The 16,563-nt window shown below is 37.8% G+C and overlaps 1 protein-coding gene across 1 annotated transcript in view; it reads right to left on the bottom strand.

Annotated features, from left to right (window-relative positions):
- The window catches only part of MALRD1 (MAM and LDL receptor class A domain containing 1), a 143,888-nt gene extending 128,498 nt beyond the window's left edge, over positions 1-15,390 (bottom strand). The window contains exons 1-4 of the mRNA XM_040968290.1: positions 15,165-15,390; positions 7,522-7,662; positions 2,418-2,512; positions 1,866-2,027 (exon numbers count right to left, since the gene is read on the bottom strand). Coding sequence (XP_040824224.1) covers positions 1,866-2,027; positions 2,418-2,512; positions 7,522-7,662; positions 15,165-15,390 — 624 coding nt within the window. The remainder of the gene's footprint in view (positions 1-1,865; positions 2,028-2,417; positions 2,513-7,521; positions 7,663-15,164) is intronic.
- Between the last annotated feature and the right edge of the window lie 1,173 nt (positions 15,391-16,563).

The following is a 16,563-nucleotide window of genomic DNA, read 5'->3' as shown; positions in this document are numbered from 1 at the left end:
CAGTCTCAGCCAATGTGTGCATTTGGGAGCATGAACTCACAGACAGCAATTCTCTGTTCCTATCTCTTTTTTAAATCCAAAGAGAAATAGATACAACCTACCCAGAGGTCTGTTAACCTGTGACACTTCAGACAGTTGTGCTTTCTTGACCAAACAGAATACTCATGTGGGGCCCAGTGCAGTAGCCTAGCAGTTACAGTCCATGCCTTGAACGTGCCAAGATGCCATATGGACTCTGATTCTAATCCCTGTGGCCCCACTTCCCATCCAGCTCCCTACTTATGGCCTGGGAAAGCAACTGAGGATCGCCCAAAGCCTTGGGACCCTGCACCTGAGTGGGAGACCTGGAAGAGGCTACAAGCTAGAAGTTGGATCAGAAACAGGGCCGCAGGGATTAGAACCAGTGCCAATACGGGATCCCAGCGCATTCAAAGCGAGAACTTCAGCCACTAGGCCATCACACTGAGCCCGGTAACTGGGATGTTTTTAAGATTTATTTTATTTATGTCAAAGTCAGAATTACAAAGAAAGGGGTAAGAAATAGAGAGATTCTATCCATTGATTCACTCTCCAGATGGCCACAACAGACTTGGCTGGGCCAGATTGTAACCAGGTAAAATTCATCCCAATTTACATCAACATTTAAATAAGTATTAAATTTATTACACATCATATGATTAGCTACTTCCTATCATCTGATTATAAATGATAAAGGAGGTCAAGCCTAGTGCCATGGCATAGTAGGGTAGGCCTCCACCTGCGGCACCAGCATCCCACATGGGCACAAGTTCAAGTCCTGACTGTCCCACTTCTGAACCAGCTCCTTGCTCCAGATCCCTGGCTATAGATTAGCTCATTCCAACTGTTGCAGCCATTTGGAGAGTTAACCAGTGCATGGAAAATCTCTCTGCCTCTCTCTCCTTATCTCTGTGTAGCTGCTTTTCAAATGAAACATTTTAAAGTGAATCTATTAAAAAAAAATAAAAGAAATCTCTAAACTTGTTTCTAAACCTCTACACAGCCCTGTTTAGGAAGTAAATTTATTAGCAGTAATCTGCATTAAAAACCCATTTTTAAATAGAAAATTTTGTTTGATTATCTTAAATGATCGAGTGCAACACATTCCCAGGAACTCTTATAACAATCACTAGATTATAATTTTCACCATGTGAAAGTCTTATTAGACTGGATAAACGAGTGTGCCTTACTTTAATCTCATCATCTTTAAATCCCAAAATTATTTTTGTGAAGAAAGACTGAATTGAAATGAGCTTAATCATGAAATGAAAATAACAATGTTTCTACCTCAACAGCATTTGAAATTAATATTTTATGTGCAAATCTATTTCATTGCCATTATTTGCTGATATGAATTTTATCACAAAGAATTAAAACCTTGGCTATTTCTAATTCTTACAGGTATAAAGACATTTTCTAAGTGGAATTAATGTTTAGATCAAGTAGTTTCTTTCCTCATGACTGAATATTATCTAGGTTGGAAAGAAAATTACTCTTGGAAGGAAAGAATGAAAAGGAAATGGAGATTAAAATGGTAAGAGGCAAAATAGAAGAGCTTGAGAAAATAAGGTGCAAATTAAAAATCATGCTTACTGATATATCTTTGAACATATCAGCTTTTGTTTTTGAGATGTCAATTCTAAACACTATTATAGAAATGACTTCCAGGAGAACTAACTATCCCGATTTTCCTAGCCCCTTCCACTTCCAGTACTTAAAATCCTGAGACATGCCCCAGCTAACAGGGATTGTCACTGTACTTTTAAGTCATTTGGTGTTGAAGAAGCAGATGTTAACATTTTTCTCCCCCCGCCCAAAAATGTAACTGGAGAACAGAACAAACCAACCTGAAATTTCTGTGAGCTCTGGATTTTGATGACCTTTCTCTCCCATTGATTTTGGAGCCCAGCTTCATTGTGCCATAAATGCTGAACACGACCACTGCATGCATTTTGAAGTCCCACCGTTAATTTACAGCTCTCATGGCTGAGGAAGTAATAAAATGTAACCTGTGAACAGAAAGGAAAGAAGGAAGGAAGGAAGGAAGGAAGGAAAGGAGGGAGGGAGGGAGGGAGGAGACAGAGAGAGAGAGAGAGAGAGAGAGAAAGGAAGGAAGGAAGGAAGGAAGGAAGGAAGGAAGGAAGGAAGGAAGGAAGGAAGGAAGGAAGGAAGGAAGGAAGGAAGGAAGGAAGGAAGAAAGAAAGAAAGAAAGAAAGAAAGAAAGAAAGAAAGAAAGAAAGAAAGAAAGAAAGAAAGAAAGAAAGAAAGAAAGAAAGAAAGAAAGAAAGGAAGAAAGAAAGGAAGAAAGAAAGGAAGAAAGAAAGAAATGTACAAATAATTACAACAAAGAAGGTACCGAATGTGATAAAATATTCAAAATGCATCGGGCTTTCAAATACCTGACAAGCATGTTGGTTATGGGTTGAGAGGAAAACTCTGCTTCTTAAATGTGAGGAAGTAGAATTCAGTTGGGAGACCAAGGAAAGGAAGTGGGCTGCCAAAAACAAGAGTCAGTATGTTCAATTTTGAATGATTACTGGGAAATTAAACACTAGTAATAGCTGAAGCATACAACCATGACATGTCAGTGTAACTTTGATCAAAGAGTGACTCACTGAAACACATTATTTTCTTTTCTAAATGGTCTTATATTTTTCTTTATATTAATATTCTATAAAATAAATAATTCTGATTATATTTCCGGTACTGCTATAATGGTATAGAAACAAAATCAAATGTACCATATCTAACATAGAGGATTAAAACTTTGCCAAGATGATACACAGGTAAAATAATTTTTTTATTGGGACTATATACCAAAATATGTAATTCAATCAAACTTCAAAAGAGACCGTCACAAGTGTTTCTGTCCAGAAAAAGTTGAATCAGAAAGTCTCTCCCAGTTTTTCCTACGATTGTGGAAATGAACATTGAGTGCCAATGGCTTTCTGTTTGCTACAGTACCTGCAAGGCCAGTAACCTGCCACTGTTTTGAAGGCTATCAAACTAGCATTGAGCATATCCACATCCTGGGATGGCATAGATTTTCTTCCACTTCTTTAAAAGGGTTATGTTCACTTCTGGCACAGTGGCCTGGTAACTATAGTCCTTGCCACACATATGGATGCCAGTTCATATCCTGGCTGCTCCACTTCCCATCCAGCTCCCTGCTTGTGGTCTGGGAAAGCAATCAAGGAGAGCCTAAAGACATAGGACCCTGAAACAGCATGGGAAACGCAGAAGAAGCTCCTGGCTCCTGGCTTCAGATCAGCTCAGCTCCAGCTATTGAGGCCACTTAGGGAGTGAATCAGTGGAAGGAATGTCTTTCTGTCTTTCCTTTTCTCTGTAGATCTGCCCTTCCAATATAAATAAATCTTTTTTCACAAAAAGGATTATGTTCATAATTTGAGAACAAATGTTTGGTTCTTCTCTATTTGACACATGTCAAAGGAACAAAAAAAAAAAAATGAAGCAGATGATGATAGCTAATCAATGGTATAATTACAATACCTAAAAAGTTTCTGCATTTCACTTTCAAAACTGAACTCGAAGAAGAAACAGAATTACTAATTTCTTACAGTGAGACATTAAAAATTACTACCATAACAGATTATTCTAAAACCATACTCCCTAGAATTATTATATGAACTTAATTTAGATGAAGAGTTAGTATCATGGAGACACCAGTGGGATATTATTAGTCAGCTCTTGCATCAGGTAAGCAAATATTGTATGATTAAATAATCAAACAGCAACAGCCTTGTGGATATAGTTTTCTCAGTTTAAATACTATTACCAATGCAAGTGATCATTGTTTTGAATATCCCTTAAATTATAATTTAATATTCTCCTATTATATTCATCATAAGAAATAGAGAAAAATAATTTAATTCATCAAGAAAAATTTTTATTAACCATATTTTTAATGGAAAGTCAGATTTACTTAGAAAAGAAGAGACAGGAAGATCTTCCTTCACTGGTTCACTTCCCTATTGGCTGGAATGGCCAGAGCTGAACCAATCTGAAGCCAGGAGCCAGGAGTTTCTTCCAGGTCTCCCATTTGGGTTCAGGGTCCCAAGACTTTTGGGCCATCCTCTACTGCTTTCCCAGACCACAGCAGGGAACTGAATGAGAAGTGGAGCAGCTGGGACACGAATCAGTGCCCATATGGGATCCCAGCATGTACAAGGAGCAAGTAGCCATTAGGTTAAAGCACTGGGTCCTAATTGTATCTTTTGAAAGCTTGGCTTTAAAACTAAGACTTGACTTAAAATGCTAAGCCATTAAACGAAAATAGCATTTACATTCATATTTTTCAAATCTCATATAAATACTGAAACTTTAACACATTTCATGAATATAAATCATGTTGATACATGTTATGACACTATAAATCACTTTGTTTTATTAAATATTAAATAAATATTAATATTTAGCTTATATTCATTAAATCTTACATTCAGGAACAACTACAGTTCCTTTGACCTTGGCAGTAATGAACATCTTTCTTTTCAAGGATGTGTCCCACATTGTGGGACACAGGGATCCCCTGATACTCTCTCTGTCTCTAATTCAGCTCCCTGTTACTACACCTAGCGAGCTGTGGATAGTGATGAATACTTGAGGTCCTGCCACCCATGAGGAGATCCAGATGGAATTGCTGCTCTTAACTGCAGCCTGGCCCAGCCAACAGCTGTTGTGATCATCTGGGGAATAAACCAGCAGGTGGAAGATTCCTCTCTGAATTCAAGTAAATAAATATATATGTTGATGCATATTAAGAAAAAAATAGATCCAAGGTCTAAACCATCTTCAAGCTTGTACAATCTGTCATTTGTTATATTGCTTCCATTGGAATATTAATTTTGTCTCATCCCCATTCAGTAAACTCAATACAACCAGATAATAGTTGTTCCAACTGCATTATATCTCTCAAAGGAAACCCACAAGTAGTTACTGCTTATGGATTGCTGGCAACTTATATACACATGCCACAATAAAAAATTTCTGGCTACTGTGACAAAAGGCCAGGTGAATCATTTTAGAAGAACGTAAAGCACAATAAAATAAGGGCTATATTAATAAAAAATGCTGGAATAAACACCTTTGAAATTTTTCTCCATAAAGACAATTTATACACTGGCACACATGGTTAAAGTTGACTTTTCCAGTATTCTGTAAAGCAGCCAAGTACTTGCAGCAATGGAAAACTTTATTCAAGAAATAGACAAATCTCACCAAAAGCAATGAATTTTATAGTTTCTTAATATGTCCTGGACTCCTTGTCCATTCCACTGCCATAGTAACTGAAAAATAGCAGCACACCTCTGGCTCAACCCAGAATGCACCGGAATGAACACAATCGAACAAGAGCTGTGTCCATTCCCCATTCATCAAGACCATCAATATTTTCTATATCTGGTGGTACCCTGACAGAACTCACTAAAAAAAGTTGCTTAAAACTGAACACAGTAATAGCTCTATAAATGCAAAAAACTAATTCACTATAGAAATATTTGCTGAAAATAATTCATAGTAAGTAGTTTAACTTTATAGTTTCCTGAGGTATTGTGTGACAAGTGGAGCAAGCAATGAACTAACCACAAAGCTCATGGGAAATGAAATATTGGGAAGGAATTCTAGAAGTCCCAATGTGTTGCTGCAAAATAGAAGTGTGCAAATGCATAGGAAGGATGAGAAAAGCTCCAAGCATTCTTTAGCCTCTATGAGAGCAGAAAAGGGAAACAGAGGCAGTTTCAGCAGCCTGGATGAATGTTGAAGGTGCATCAGCCAACAGGCACACAGTGTCCCTCAGCAAGCACTGGAAGATCTGTTGGCTCCATGTTGCTGTGATCTGTCTGTTTAATATGCACCCAGCAAAATTCAAAGATTGAAACCAATGGAACAACACTAAGAGACAGAGTCTTTCAAAAGTGAGGAGATTATGATGATGGAACTTCAAAAATGGTATTAGTGCCCTCAAAAAAAGTGGAGTGGAGGGGCTGGCATGATGGCTCAATGGCTAAATCCTCAGCTTGGAAGTGTCAGGATCCCATATGGATATCAGTTCATGTTCCAGCTACTCCAACAACAAAGAAAAAATAGCTGGAATTCTACCCCTCAAAACAGCTACAGTAAATAATACAGCCATTCTTTTGAGAAAAAGAGGAAAATAGTGTACTGACGCTAAAGCAAAGATGTACACAATAAACACTTGGAAAATATTGCAGGGGCTGCTATTGGAAACAAGATGCAATACCATCACCTAACATAACTAAATCCATACTAAAAACTCCCTGTATTACAGTTAGTGGTTGGTCCAACTTCTGAATCAGTCCCTTTCCAGAGATGAGGTTGACTTGCTCTCGTCAATTATTATAAGTTCTATACAGAAGTTCCAGGGCCATCGCAGTGGCACAGCAAGCTAACCCTCTGCCCTGTGGTGTCGACATCCCCTATGGGCTTCAGAATCACCTCAAAGGCTTGTGATCAACCCTCCAGAGACTTCTAGTCCACTTTAATAATTAAGTGTAACTAGCCAAAGCTGATTTCAGTCCATTTGTTAAAATCTGATTGCCCAATTAATCTATATAGCATTATAATGAGCATTATAATGTTCATATCATTTAAAATAATTTTTTATTTGAAAGTCAGAGATACATAGTGGGCAGTGTTGGGATGATTTTTCCATCAGCTGTTTCACTCCCCAAACTGCTTCAATGGCCAGAATGTGGCCAGGCAGAAGCTAGGAGCCCAGAGCTGCTTCCAGGTTGCCCACATGGGTAGAGAAGCCCAAGGACAAGAGCCATTCTCCAGGGTTTCCCAGGCCATTAGTATGGAGCTGAACTGGTAGTGGAGCACCCATGACTTAAGCCAGTACCCATAAGGAATACTAGCATTATATGTGCCAAGTCATAGCACAAGCCTCCATGTTTATACTTTATAATTATCATAGCAAAAAGAACTGGAAAAATATCAAATGTTAGCTAGATAGATATGTTGAAATCCCATGAACCAAACTATGAGAATGTGATGTGAAAATTTAGAATCATATATTCTGCCAGCTCTGCCTTCAGACCACAGATGTTCTCCCCAAGAAACCGTTGAATTCATCTGGACAATAACATGCTGGCCTCTATGCTTGGTATATGCTTGCAATGAAAGAATCTTGACTGGATTTGAACTGTAATACTGCAACAAGGTGGAGGAATCCACCATGGGGGGAGGGCACGAAGAGGGGTTGGGGGAATCCCAGAGCCTATGAAACTGTCATAAAATGAAATGTAATGGATTAAAAAAAGAAAAAAACAGAAAATTTAGAATCATAAATATTTTGTAAATGACCAAAGAATGCCTAAAATTAGACATAATTTTTAATATGGAAATATCAGTCTAAGATACTGCTCCACTAATCAAATACTTGGGGGGGGTAGGAAGGAAGCAGATAAGGGAAGAAAGAACAATGGAGTAAAGAAAGGAAATAAATAAATTCAAAGCATTTACCAGACTCATCACCATTGTGATCATAAAATGGAGGGAACAGACCCATCTTCCCATTTCTCTTCATCCAACCAAGGTGCAGATCCTGATCTTGTGCCATAATACAGACAGTGTCCTCAAAATCACACCTTTCGTAATTCGAACCTAGTGAGGAAAAAAAAGGAACTACTGTTCACAATGTGATTTGGTTCTAAAAATATGACAACACTCAGAAAAGAAAATTAAGTAACAAATCACAAATATAAATCAATCAGGATTCTTTCCCACAAATCTAAGCTTATTTTATTAATGCAATGCTTTTCCTATATACAAGATCCTAATAAAGTACACAGTGTGCTCAGATAGAAAGAACATCAAAAGCGGTTAGAGGCCGAGGACCTGATCCCGATTTTGATTCTCATTAATGAAATGCCCCTCCTAATTCATTCAAGCATAAGCATACTATGCTTCTCTGTCTCTCCAACGATTATGGAGTTCAAAGACTTCAAAGACCTATCATATAAATAAAGTTTTCAAAACTCTCAGTTATCATAAAAATATGAAATGATTATGGTTGCATCTTCAACTCAATCTTCGTGGCCTCTAGGCATATTAAAAGTTCACACCACACAAGTTGCTCTGATTGAAGCCCAACAGCCCTGTGATGTAGCCTGGCACAGCCCCTCATTGGTGAATCTCAGCATCCTTGGCAAGTCTGATACTCCTATCTTAGCGAAAGTATCTCAGGCTCTTCTTTTCTCAATGTAATAAATGCAAAAAGCAGAGTATCCTAGCATTTGGATGTTAACAAGAGTTCCCAAACAGGGATAAATTCTCAGAATGTCACAATCTAGAAATAGATTATTTCAAACACAAATAATACCTCCCTGGATTTAGTCCTCAACAATCATGCCAATTTCTCATTGACAAGTTCCTTCTTGCCCTGAATAGTTGTATTAACCAAAGTACAAGTAAATAGAGAGTGCTCAGTGACCTGGACACAAAAACTTAATTTTATTTAATCACCTTACAGAAAAAAAAGAGTTAATTTAACTCTGGAATTTTTTTTGTGTGTTTTTTCAAGATTATTCAGATACAAATTGAAACCTGATTTAGAAGTGTCACTTTGGGGCCCAGATCAACAGTATAGTAGCTAAATCCTCATCTTGAGTGCACTGGGATCCTATATGGGTGCAAGTTCACGTCCCAGCTGCTCCACTTCCCATCCAACTCCTTGCTTGTGGCCTGGAAAAGCAATGGAGAATGACCCAATGTCTTTGAACGCTGCACCCACGTGGGAGACCCAGAGGAAGTTTCTGGCTCCTGACTCCAGATCAGCTTAGCTTCAGCTACTGCAGACACTTGGGAAGTGAACCAGTGAACAGAACATCTTTCTCTATATATCTCCTTCTCTCTGTATATCTGCCTTTTCAATAAAAATAAATAAAATTTTAAAGAAAGAAATGTCTCTTTTAAACATTTTCTAAATATGGTTAATTACCAATGGCCCATGTTACTAATTCTACTTCTATATCCCAGGAGACAGGATTAGGTGTAGGCTTCCCACACAAGCGGAAAGGGCATAATCTGCTGCTTCTCCAGGCATAAGAGCAGAAAACTGGATTGGAGCCCAACAGGTGCAGATCGGTTCTCTGCTAAGAGTCGTCACCATCATAAGCAGTGGCTTAACACACAGCACCACAAGGCTGGTCACCCAACTTCCTGGACTCCTTAGATAAACAAAGAAACACAGAGAGAGAGGAGGGGTGAGAGAAAGGACGCCTGTTCTTGTTCAATCTCCAAATGCTCACCACAGCAAAACTTGTGCTGGGTCTGTGGCCAGGCGAAAGCCCAAAAGCTTTCTCCAGATCCCCACACAGGTATAGGATCCCAAGGACCTGGGCCCTCTTACACCGCATTCCCAGGCCACAAGCAGACATCTGGATGGGAAATGGAGCAGCCACAAGATGAACTGGCACCCCCTGGGATCCTGGCACTTGCAAAGTGAGGATTTAGCTGTTGAGCCATTGTGCCAGAACACAACAAAGTTTGTTTTAACAAACTATGCTAACCCTAATTAATAATTTTATCACCCTTTTTGAAAATCATTTGGCCATTTACATTAAGGATTTATTTGTGGCTCTCTATCAGAGTATATATTAATCTTTAAGCCAGTGTCATACTATTTTAATATAATAAACTGTGAAAATGGAAGTATGCGATTTATAATTTTGTTCTTATTCCAGATTGTTTTGGCTAATTGAGGTCTCTTGAATTCCCATATAAAATTTTTGTGGGGGGAGGGCGGTTCCCATATAGAATTTAGGATGAATTTTCTTATTTCTGTAAAAGATATAATAAGGGATATAATAGAAATTACATTGAATATGTATTTCTCTTTGGAAAGTTTCAGCAACTTAGCAATATTAAATTTTCTAATCCATGAACACAGAAAGTCCATCATTTATTTACAGCTTTAGCCTTCTTTCAGCAATGAATTTATAACTTCCAATGTGATATTCATCTCATTTAGTTTGTTTCTAGGTATTTAGTCATTTTTGATGATACTATAAATGCAGTTGACCTAATTATTCCATTTCCACAATATTCTTTGTGAGTATACAAAAAAGCAACTGGTTTTGTGAGCTCTTTTGTACATTTAAGATCACGGTATTCATATAAATAGAGGTAATTTTGCTTCTCCTTTTCTGATTTGAATGGTTTAATTTCTTTTTATTGCTTAATTTATGTTCATCAGGAGTTTCAGTACAATGATGAATAGAAATGAGGAAATTAGGCAACTGTGTTTTGTTCCTAACTTTAGAGAAAAAAACTTTCAGTTTTTCCTTAAATATATATATGTAAATATATACATATATACAAACATATGCATATATATGTATATGCATATATACATGAAAGGCAAATCTATGATGAGAAGAGAAAAAGAAATATTCCATGTGCTGGTTCACTCTCCAGATGACTACAATGGCCAGAGCTGAGCTGATCCCATACCAGGAGCCAGGAGCTTTTTCCAGGTCCGGCCACAAGCAGGGAACTGGATGGAGTCATCCTACTCCTGGGAATTTAGTCAAACAAAATGAAATCAGCACACGAGAGAATTATTTGTACCCCCCATGTTTGCTGCAGCTCAGTTCACAATAGCTAAGATAGGGAATCAATGCAGATATCCATCAACTAATGACTGGGTAAGGAAAATATGTCGTGCTACAGAATACTACTCAGAGATAAAAGCAGTGAAATCCAGTCTTTTGCCACAACATGGATGCAACTGGAAACCATTAGCTTAGTTAAATAAGCCAGTCTCAAATAAATAAATACAGTATGTTTTCACTAGTATGTAACATTCAACACAGAAGACAAAAAATGTATAGACAATGAAATAGTTACTCTGGAATATGATTGTCATTTCTAGCCCACATTTATATTCAAACAAAAACTGCTTTTTACTTGCTGAATATTGTCATTACCAACAAATTAACTCTACTAATATAAAGTTTATTAAAATTATGTCTCCACAAAAAAAATTATGAAAAGAGGAGAGATTTGTGAGTATTGAGGGGAAGCAGGGGAATGAGGAAATGTGGCCATCTTCTTGGAACTGTTCTTTTATATTAATAAAAAATAAAAATTAGGGCCCGGCGTGGTGGCGCAAGTGGTTAAGGTCCTCACCTTGCACTACCGGGATCCCAAATGGGTGCCGGTTCTAACCCCGGCAGCCCCGCTTCCCATCCAGCTCCCTGCCTATGGCCTGGGAAAGCAGTCGAGGACAGCCCAAAGCTTTGGGACCCTGCACCCGCGTGGGAGACCCAGAAGAGGCTCCTGGCTTCGGATCGGCATAGCATCGGCCATTGCGCTCACTTGGGGAGTGAAACATCGGACGGAAGATCTTCCTCTCTGTCTCTCCTCTCTGTATATCCACCTTTCCAATAAAAAAATAATAAAAATAAATCTTAAAAAAATAAAATAAAATAAAAATTTTAAAATCACATAACTTAATAGCAGGAAAAATAAATTTATTCAAAATTGAGCAAAGGATCTACTTAAACAGGTATTTCTCAAAAGATGACATATAAATTACAAAACAATAAATAAATAAAAATGCATAGTATCACTAATCATTAGAGAAACACAAATGAAAATGACAATGAGGGGTTACCTGAGATCTGTCTGCCAGAATGTCTTTTATCAAAAAGATAAAAGATAATACGAGCTTGGTCAGTAGCCTAGTGGCTAAAGGTCTCACCTTGCACGTGCTGGGATCCCATTTGGGCACCAGTTCATGTCCCAGCAGTCCCATTTCCCATCCAGCTCCCTGCTTGTGGCCTGGGACAGCAGTAGAGAACAGGCCAAAGCCTTGGAACCCTGCATCCGTGTGGGAGACCCAGAAGAGGCTCCTGGCTTCAGATAAGCAGAACTGCAGCTATTGCAGCCACTTGGGGAGTGAATGAACTGATGGAAGATATTCCTCTCTGTCTCTCTTCTTCTCTGCATATCTGACTTTCTCATTAAAAAAAAAAATGAAAGATAATAAATGTTATTGAGGATGCAGTAAAAAGTGAACTCTTCCACACTGTAGATGGGAATACAAATTAATACAGCCATTGTAGTAGACAGTAGGAAATCACTGCCTTGTGGTTCAAGAATCTCATCTTGGGGGTATATAACCAAGGTAGTCTAAATCAATATGTGGATGGTATTGCTGCACTTCTATGCTCACTGCAGCAGTGTTCACCCACAGCCATGATGTAGAAACAACCTAAATACCCAATGGCTAGTGAGTGAATAAACAGAAAGTGGTACAAATACACAGTGGAATACTATACCCATCCTTAAAAGAAATATATGGGCCATCTGTAACAACGTGGATGCACCTGAAGGGCACTCTCCTAAGGGATATATGTCTGGAATTAAAAAGTCGAATACTGAATGAACTCAACTGCATGTGAAATTTAAAACAGTTGAACCCGATGAAGAGAGCAGGAAGAGGTAACCGAAACTGGGAGAGGGGAGGAGAGGATAAGCTATTCTACAAAGAATACAAAAACTTCAGACAGACAGGAGGTCTAAGTTTTGAAATGTGTTGCACAGCAGGATGACTATAATCAACAATTATTTATTTTATACTTGAAAAGAACCAGGTAAATTTCAAATGTCTCAACACAAAGTTGATAAATAACTGAGCTGATTAACATTTTAATTTTCTTGGTTTTTCGTATCATGTTGTATACATACAGCAAAATGTCACCATGTTCTCTACAAATAAAAATAAAGTATTAAATAATAAAATATTAAAAATAATATCAGCAAAAATAAAGATGAAGAAAAGAGAATGAGAAAATGAGGAAGACTAGTCATTATGAATTGTTATGGATACAGACAACACAGGACTTGGAATACAGAGATCAAGGTTACAAGGTAGCCTTACCTAACAATGTAACACATTTCTTCAAAGGAGAGACTCTCAATACAACACTTGTTACATACACAAATTATTTTTCCTTACTTACTACCAATTAAGTGGTAAACACTGTAAATAGAAAGTGGTCTGAAAATTAAATTTTCTATTTGGTTTCTTAAAAATACATTCTGTGCTAAAACAATAGCAATGTATTATTAAAATTGAGTCTCCCATATAAAAGATATTTTAAAAACTACTAAAACATAAGTTGCATCTGAAATCCAACTTCAACTACTCAAATTTAAGAAAAGTCAACATATTACACCACTTCTTTAAAGGTAACACTATTTGCATATTAATAGAGCACAGGCTGATTTTTTTTCCCCAAAAACATGGCTATTTGGATGTCATTCCAAAGTTAGATGCTATAAAAACCTGATTTATAACTTTAGCATAACAAGTTTTCATGAATTAAAGTGTTGGACTCTCATTATCCCTTCACATTTTTCCCCTACCATGGTGACTAGAAGGAACTCATACTTAACGTGATATTTCATTTTATCTGTGAATTCTTACACACATTTTAAGTAAACTACCAAAGTGGAAACTTCTCAGAAATGAACATGAAAAAAATGTGAAAGCCAAAAGGTGATCTCCCAGTACAATGTATAAATGAAATGCGTTTTTTTCCACAGATCTGAGCCTGTGCTGTCCTTTCACACTGTGGAGACCTTTAGCACACTGCAGCTTTCTCCATTTTCACATTAACCTTTTCCCTGAGCAGGACCATGCATCTTATCATAGCAACAGTGCTAAAGGAAGCTTCATGGAGATGAATACTGGAAAAGACTTTGCACTTCTTGTCAAACCAGCCAAGCAGTTCCTCTTGGACATTCATTGAAGAATAGTGAGGGCTTTCCCTGAAAGACGGAAGCAAGAGGCAACATCCCACACTTAGCCTCCACGTACAAACTGGATACATGCCACTGAATGCTTGTCCTTTGTTGGCCTTCAGACTCAGCAGCTACTAAGAATTAATAACATGGCAACTATCCCAAATTACAGGAGAAAAATCTTTACGCTCTTTTTTTCTACAGAGAGGCAATTTTCAATAATCAATTTCTTGTTTTAGTACAGTAACAATATATAAATCAAATCAAACAAGAGCAAAACCAAATCAAACAAGAGCAGAACCCTATTCTGGCAGAACATGAGACTTTGTATACATACTAGTTGATACATGAATATAAACTAGAAAACATATATTTGTATACACCAATCTACACTAATACAATTAGTGCCACCAGAAAACTAACTTTAAAAACACTATTATGGTATCATAAAATGATAATAATAAGAATAAAAAGTAAAAAAAAAAAAAAAAAACACTATTATGAACCAGCAGTAAAGCCATGGCAATTGTATGAAAATGTGGTTTATGGAAGTTGATTGTGTATAGGAATAACATTACTCTCTATGCTGAAATACAGCATTCTTTCAAGATTTCCTGTTGCATAAAAAACTACAGAAATATATGTTGTTCTCCATGCCTTCCCTTGATAAACGCTTCCTGCTCTTTAATACTATTCCAGTAAGCAATCAGAGATGTTTGATCTGTGAGAGTTGGTTTATCTCATTTCATGACATTTTATAATAAAATGAAAGTTCAAGGTGGCACAGTAGATGGTACATGTAGCACCCAAGTAGAAGTCTTCCACTCTGAAGTGTGTGCTCTTGGCATGGTTCTCAAAGCAAAGACCACAACTTCAGGTTGTGTTACACATGCAGTTGGTAAGAACACTCTTGGCACTAGCATTCTGTAAACAGAAATAAAACCTATCCATCCAGGCTAAAATAATATTCAAATATTTCTATACTAAACACAAGTTTAATCTCACACTTTCCATTATACCTTCATCAATGCGAACCATTTAAGTTTTGTTTCATTAACATAACAACTGCGCTTCCACTAATCATTACTTTAAAATTAGTGGGAACAAAATGAAAACTGACCTGAAATACACTGATCAGCTAGAGTCTCAATAATTTGATACTGGTCAGAAAATTTTTAATGTAATAGCTCATTTCTTCATGGAACGATACATTCTAGTTTCTAATTTATATTGACAGCATACAGCATAAAATCCACGCAGGACCAGGAATGTAGAATGATCTCCAAGACAGACCATGGCATCTCTGTTTCAAGAAGCAAGGAGACTGACATGAAGAACAGGAAGGCACTCACACTGCAGTTCATCGCCGTTATCCCCACACTGGTCTGTGAAGTCACACACGTGGTCAGCAGGCAAGAAGACCCCGCTGCTGCACTCAAAGCCTTCTGCTGTCTGCTGACTCCTTGAAGAAACGAACAAGCAGGAAATCAATAGCAAACAAAAAGCTCCCTTCACTGGGAACGGTGACATGCTGGCCAGGGAAAAGAATATTACTTGGTGTTGTCTACCAATCAACATCAGGCAGTTTCAATGATGAATTCATAATTAAAAGCATTTTTTTTTCTTTTCTCTATTTTCAGACTTGCTTCTTATGAACAGATACTATTGGAAACTATCAGGGACTCAACCAAATGACTTCCCAGGCAGTTAATTTGCTCTTTCAGAGTGTCATTAGACAATGTTTAACTAAAGTAATTGCACCATTTCTGTGTCTAGGTAAACATGAATATTTATTGCCCTAGGTATACCATGTTCAAACAATATAAGCCTTTATGCTATTTCCTGAAAGTTTTGAAAATGAAAGAGCAGATTTATAAATGAAAAGGAAGACCACCATAAACTCATAAATGAGACACAAATTATTATGTCTTAATTCCTATGCTCAATTGATTCCATTGATGTAAGTCTGGACACCATAGTTGCTCAAGTATGTTAAAACACCATCTTGGACCCGGTGCGGTGGCCTACCAGCTAAAGTCCTCGCCTTGAAAGCGGCAGGATCCCATATGGCCGCCGGTTCTAATCCCAGCGACCCCACCTCCCATCTAGCTTCCTGGTTGTGCCCTGGGAAAGCAGTTGAGAATGGCCCAAAGCCTCGGGACCCTGCAACCACATAGGAGACCCCGAAGAGCTCCTGGCTCCCGTCTTCCGATCGGCGCAGTACTGGTCATTGTGGTCACTTGGGGAGTGAATCATTGTCTCTCCTTTCTGTATATCTGACTTTGCAATAAAAACAAAGAAATCTTAAAAAAAAAAAAAAAAAAGTCTTGTGTCCAGTGACTCCAGCGTCCCATATGAATGCAGGTTGGTGTTCGACCTACTTCACTTCCAATCCAGATCCCTGCTAATGGCAATGGTCTGGGAAAGCAGCAAGGGTGGCCCAAGGCCATGGGCCCCTTCATCCATGCGGGACTCCTGGAAGAAGTTCCTGGTTCCCAGCTTCAGAACAACTCAACTCTGGCAGTTGCAGCCATTAAGAGAGAAAACCAATGGGTGGAAAATCTCCCTCTCTCCCTTTTTTTTTTCTCTGCCTCTGTCTCTGTAATTCTTTCAAATAAAAATAAACTAAACCTTTTTTTAAAAGTTACAGACTCAATTGTTAGAATTACTCAGTGAAAGCAAAATATTATTTTCTTTTATTGAATAGAAACTTCCTATTATTTTCTGAGACAAATTTACAACCAAGGGAAT

This window comes from Ochotona curzoniae, unplaced genomic scaffold, assembly GCF_017591425.1.
Source record: "Ochotona curzoniae isolate NIBS_2020 unplaced genomic scaffold, NIBS_Ocur_1.0 scaffold_4683, whole genome shotgun sequence".
NCBI lineage: Eukaryota > Metazoa > Chordata > Mammalia > Lagomorpha > Ochotonidae > Ochotona > Ochotona curzoniae.
This window is presented reverse-complemented; position numbering and strand designations above follow the sequence as displayed.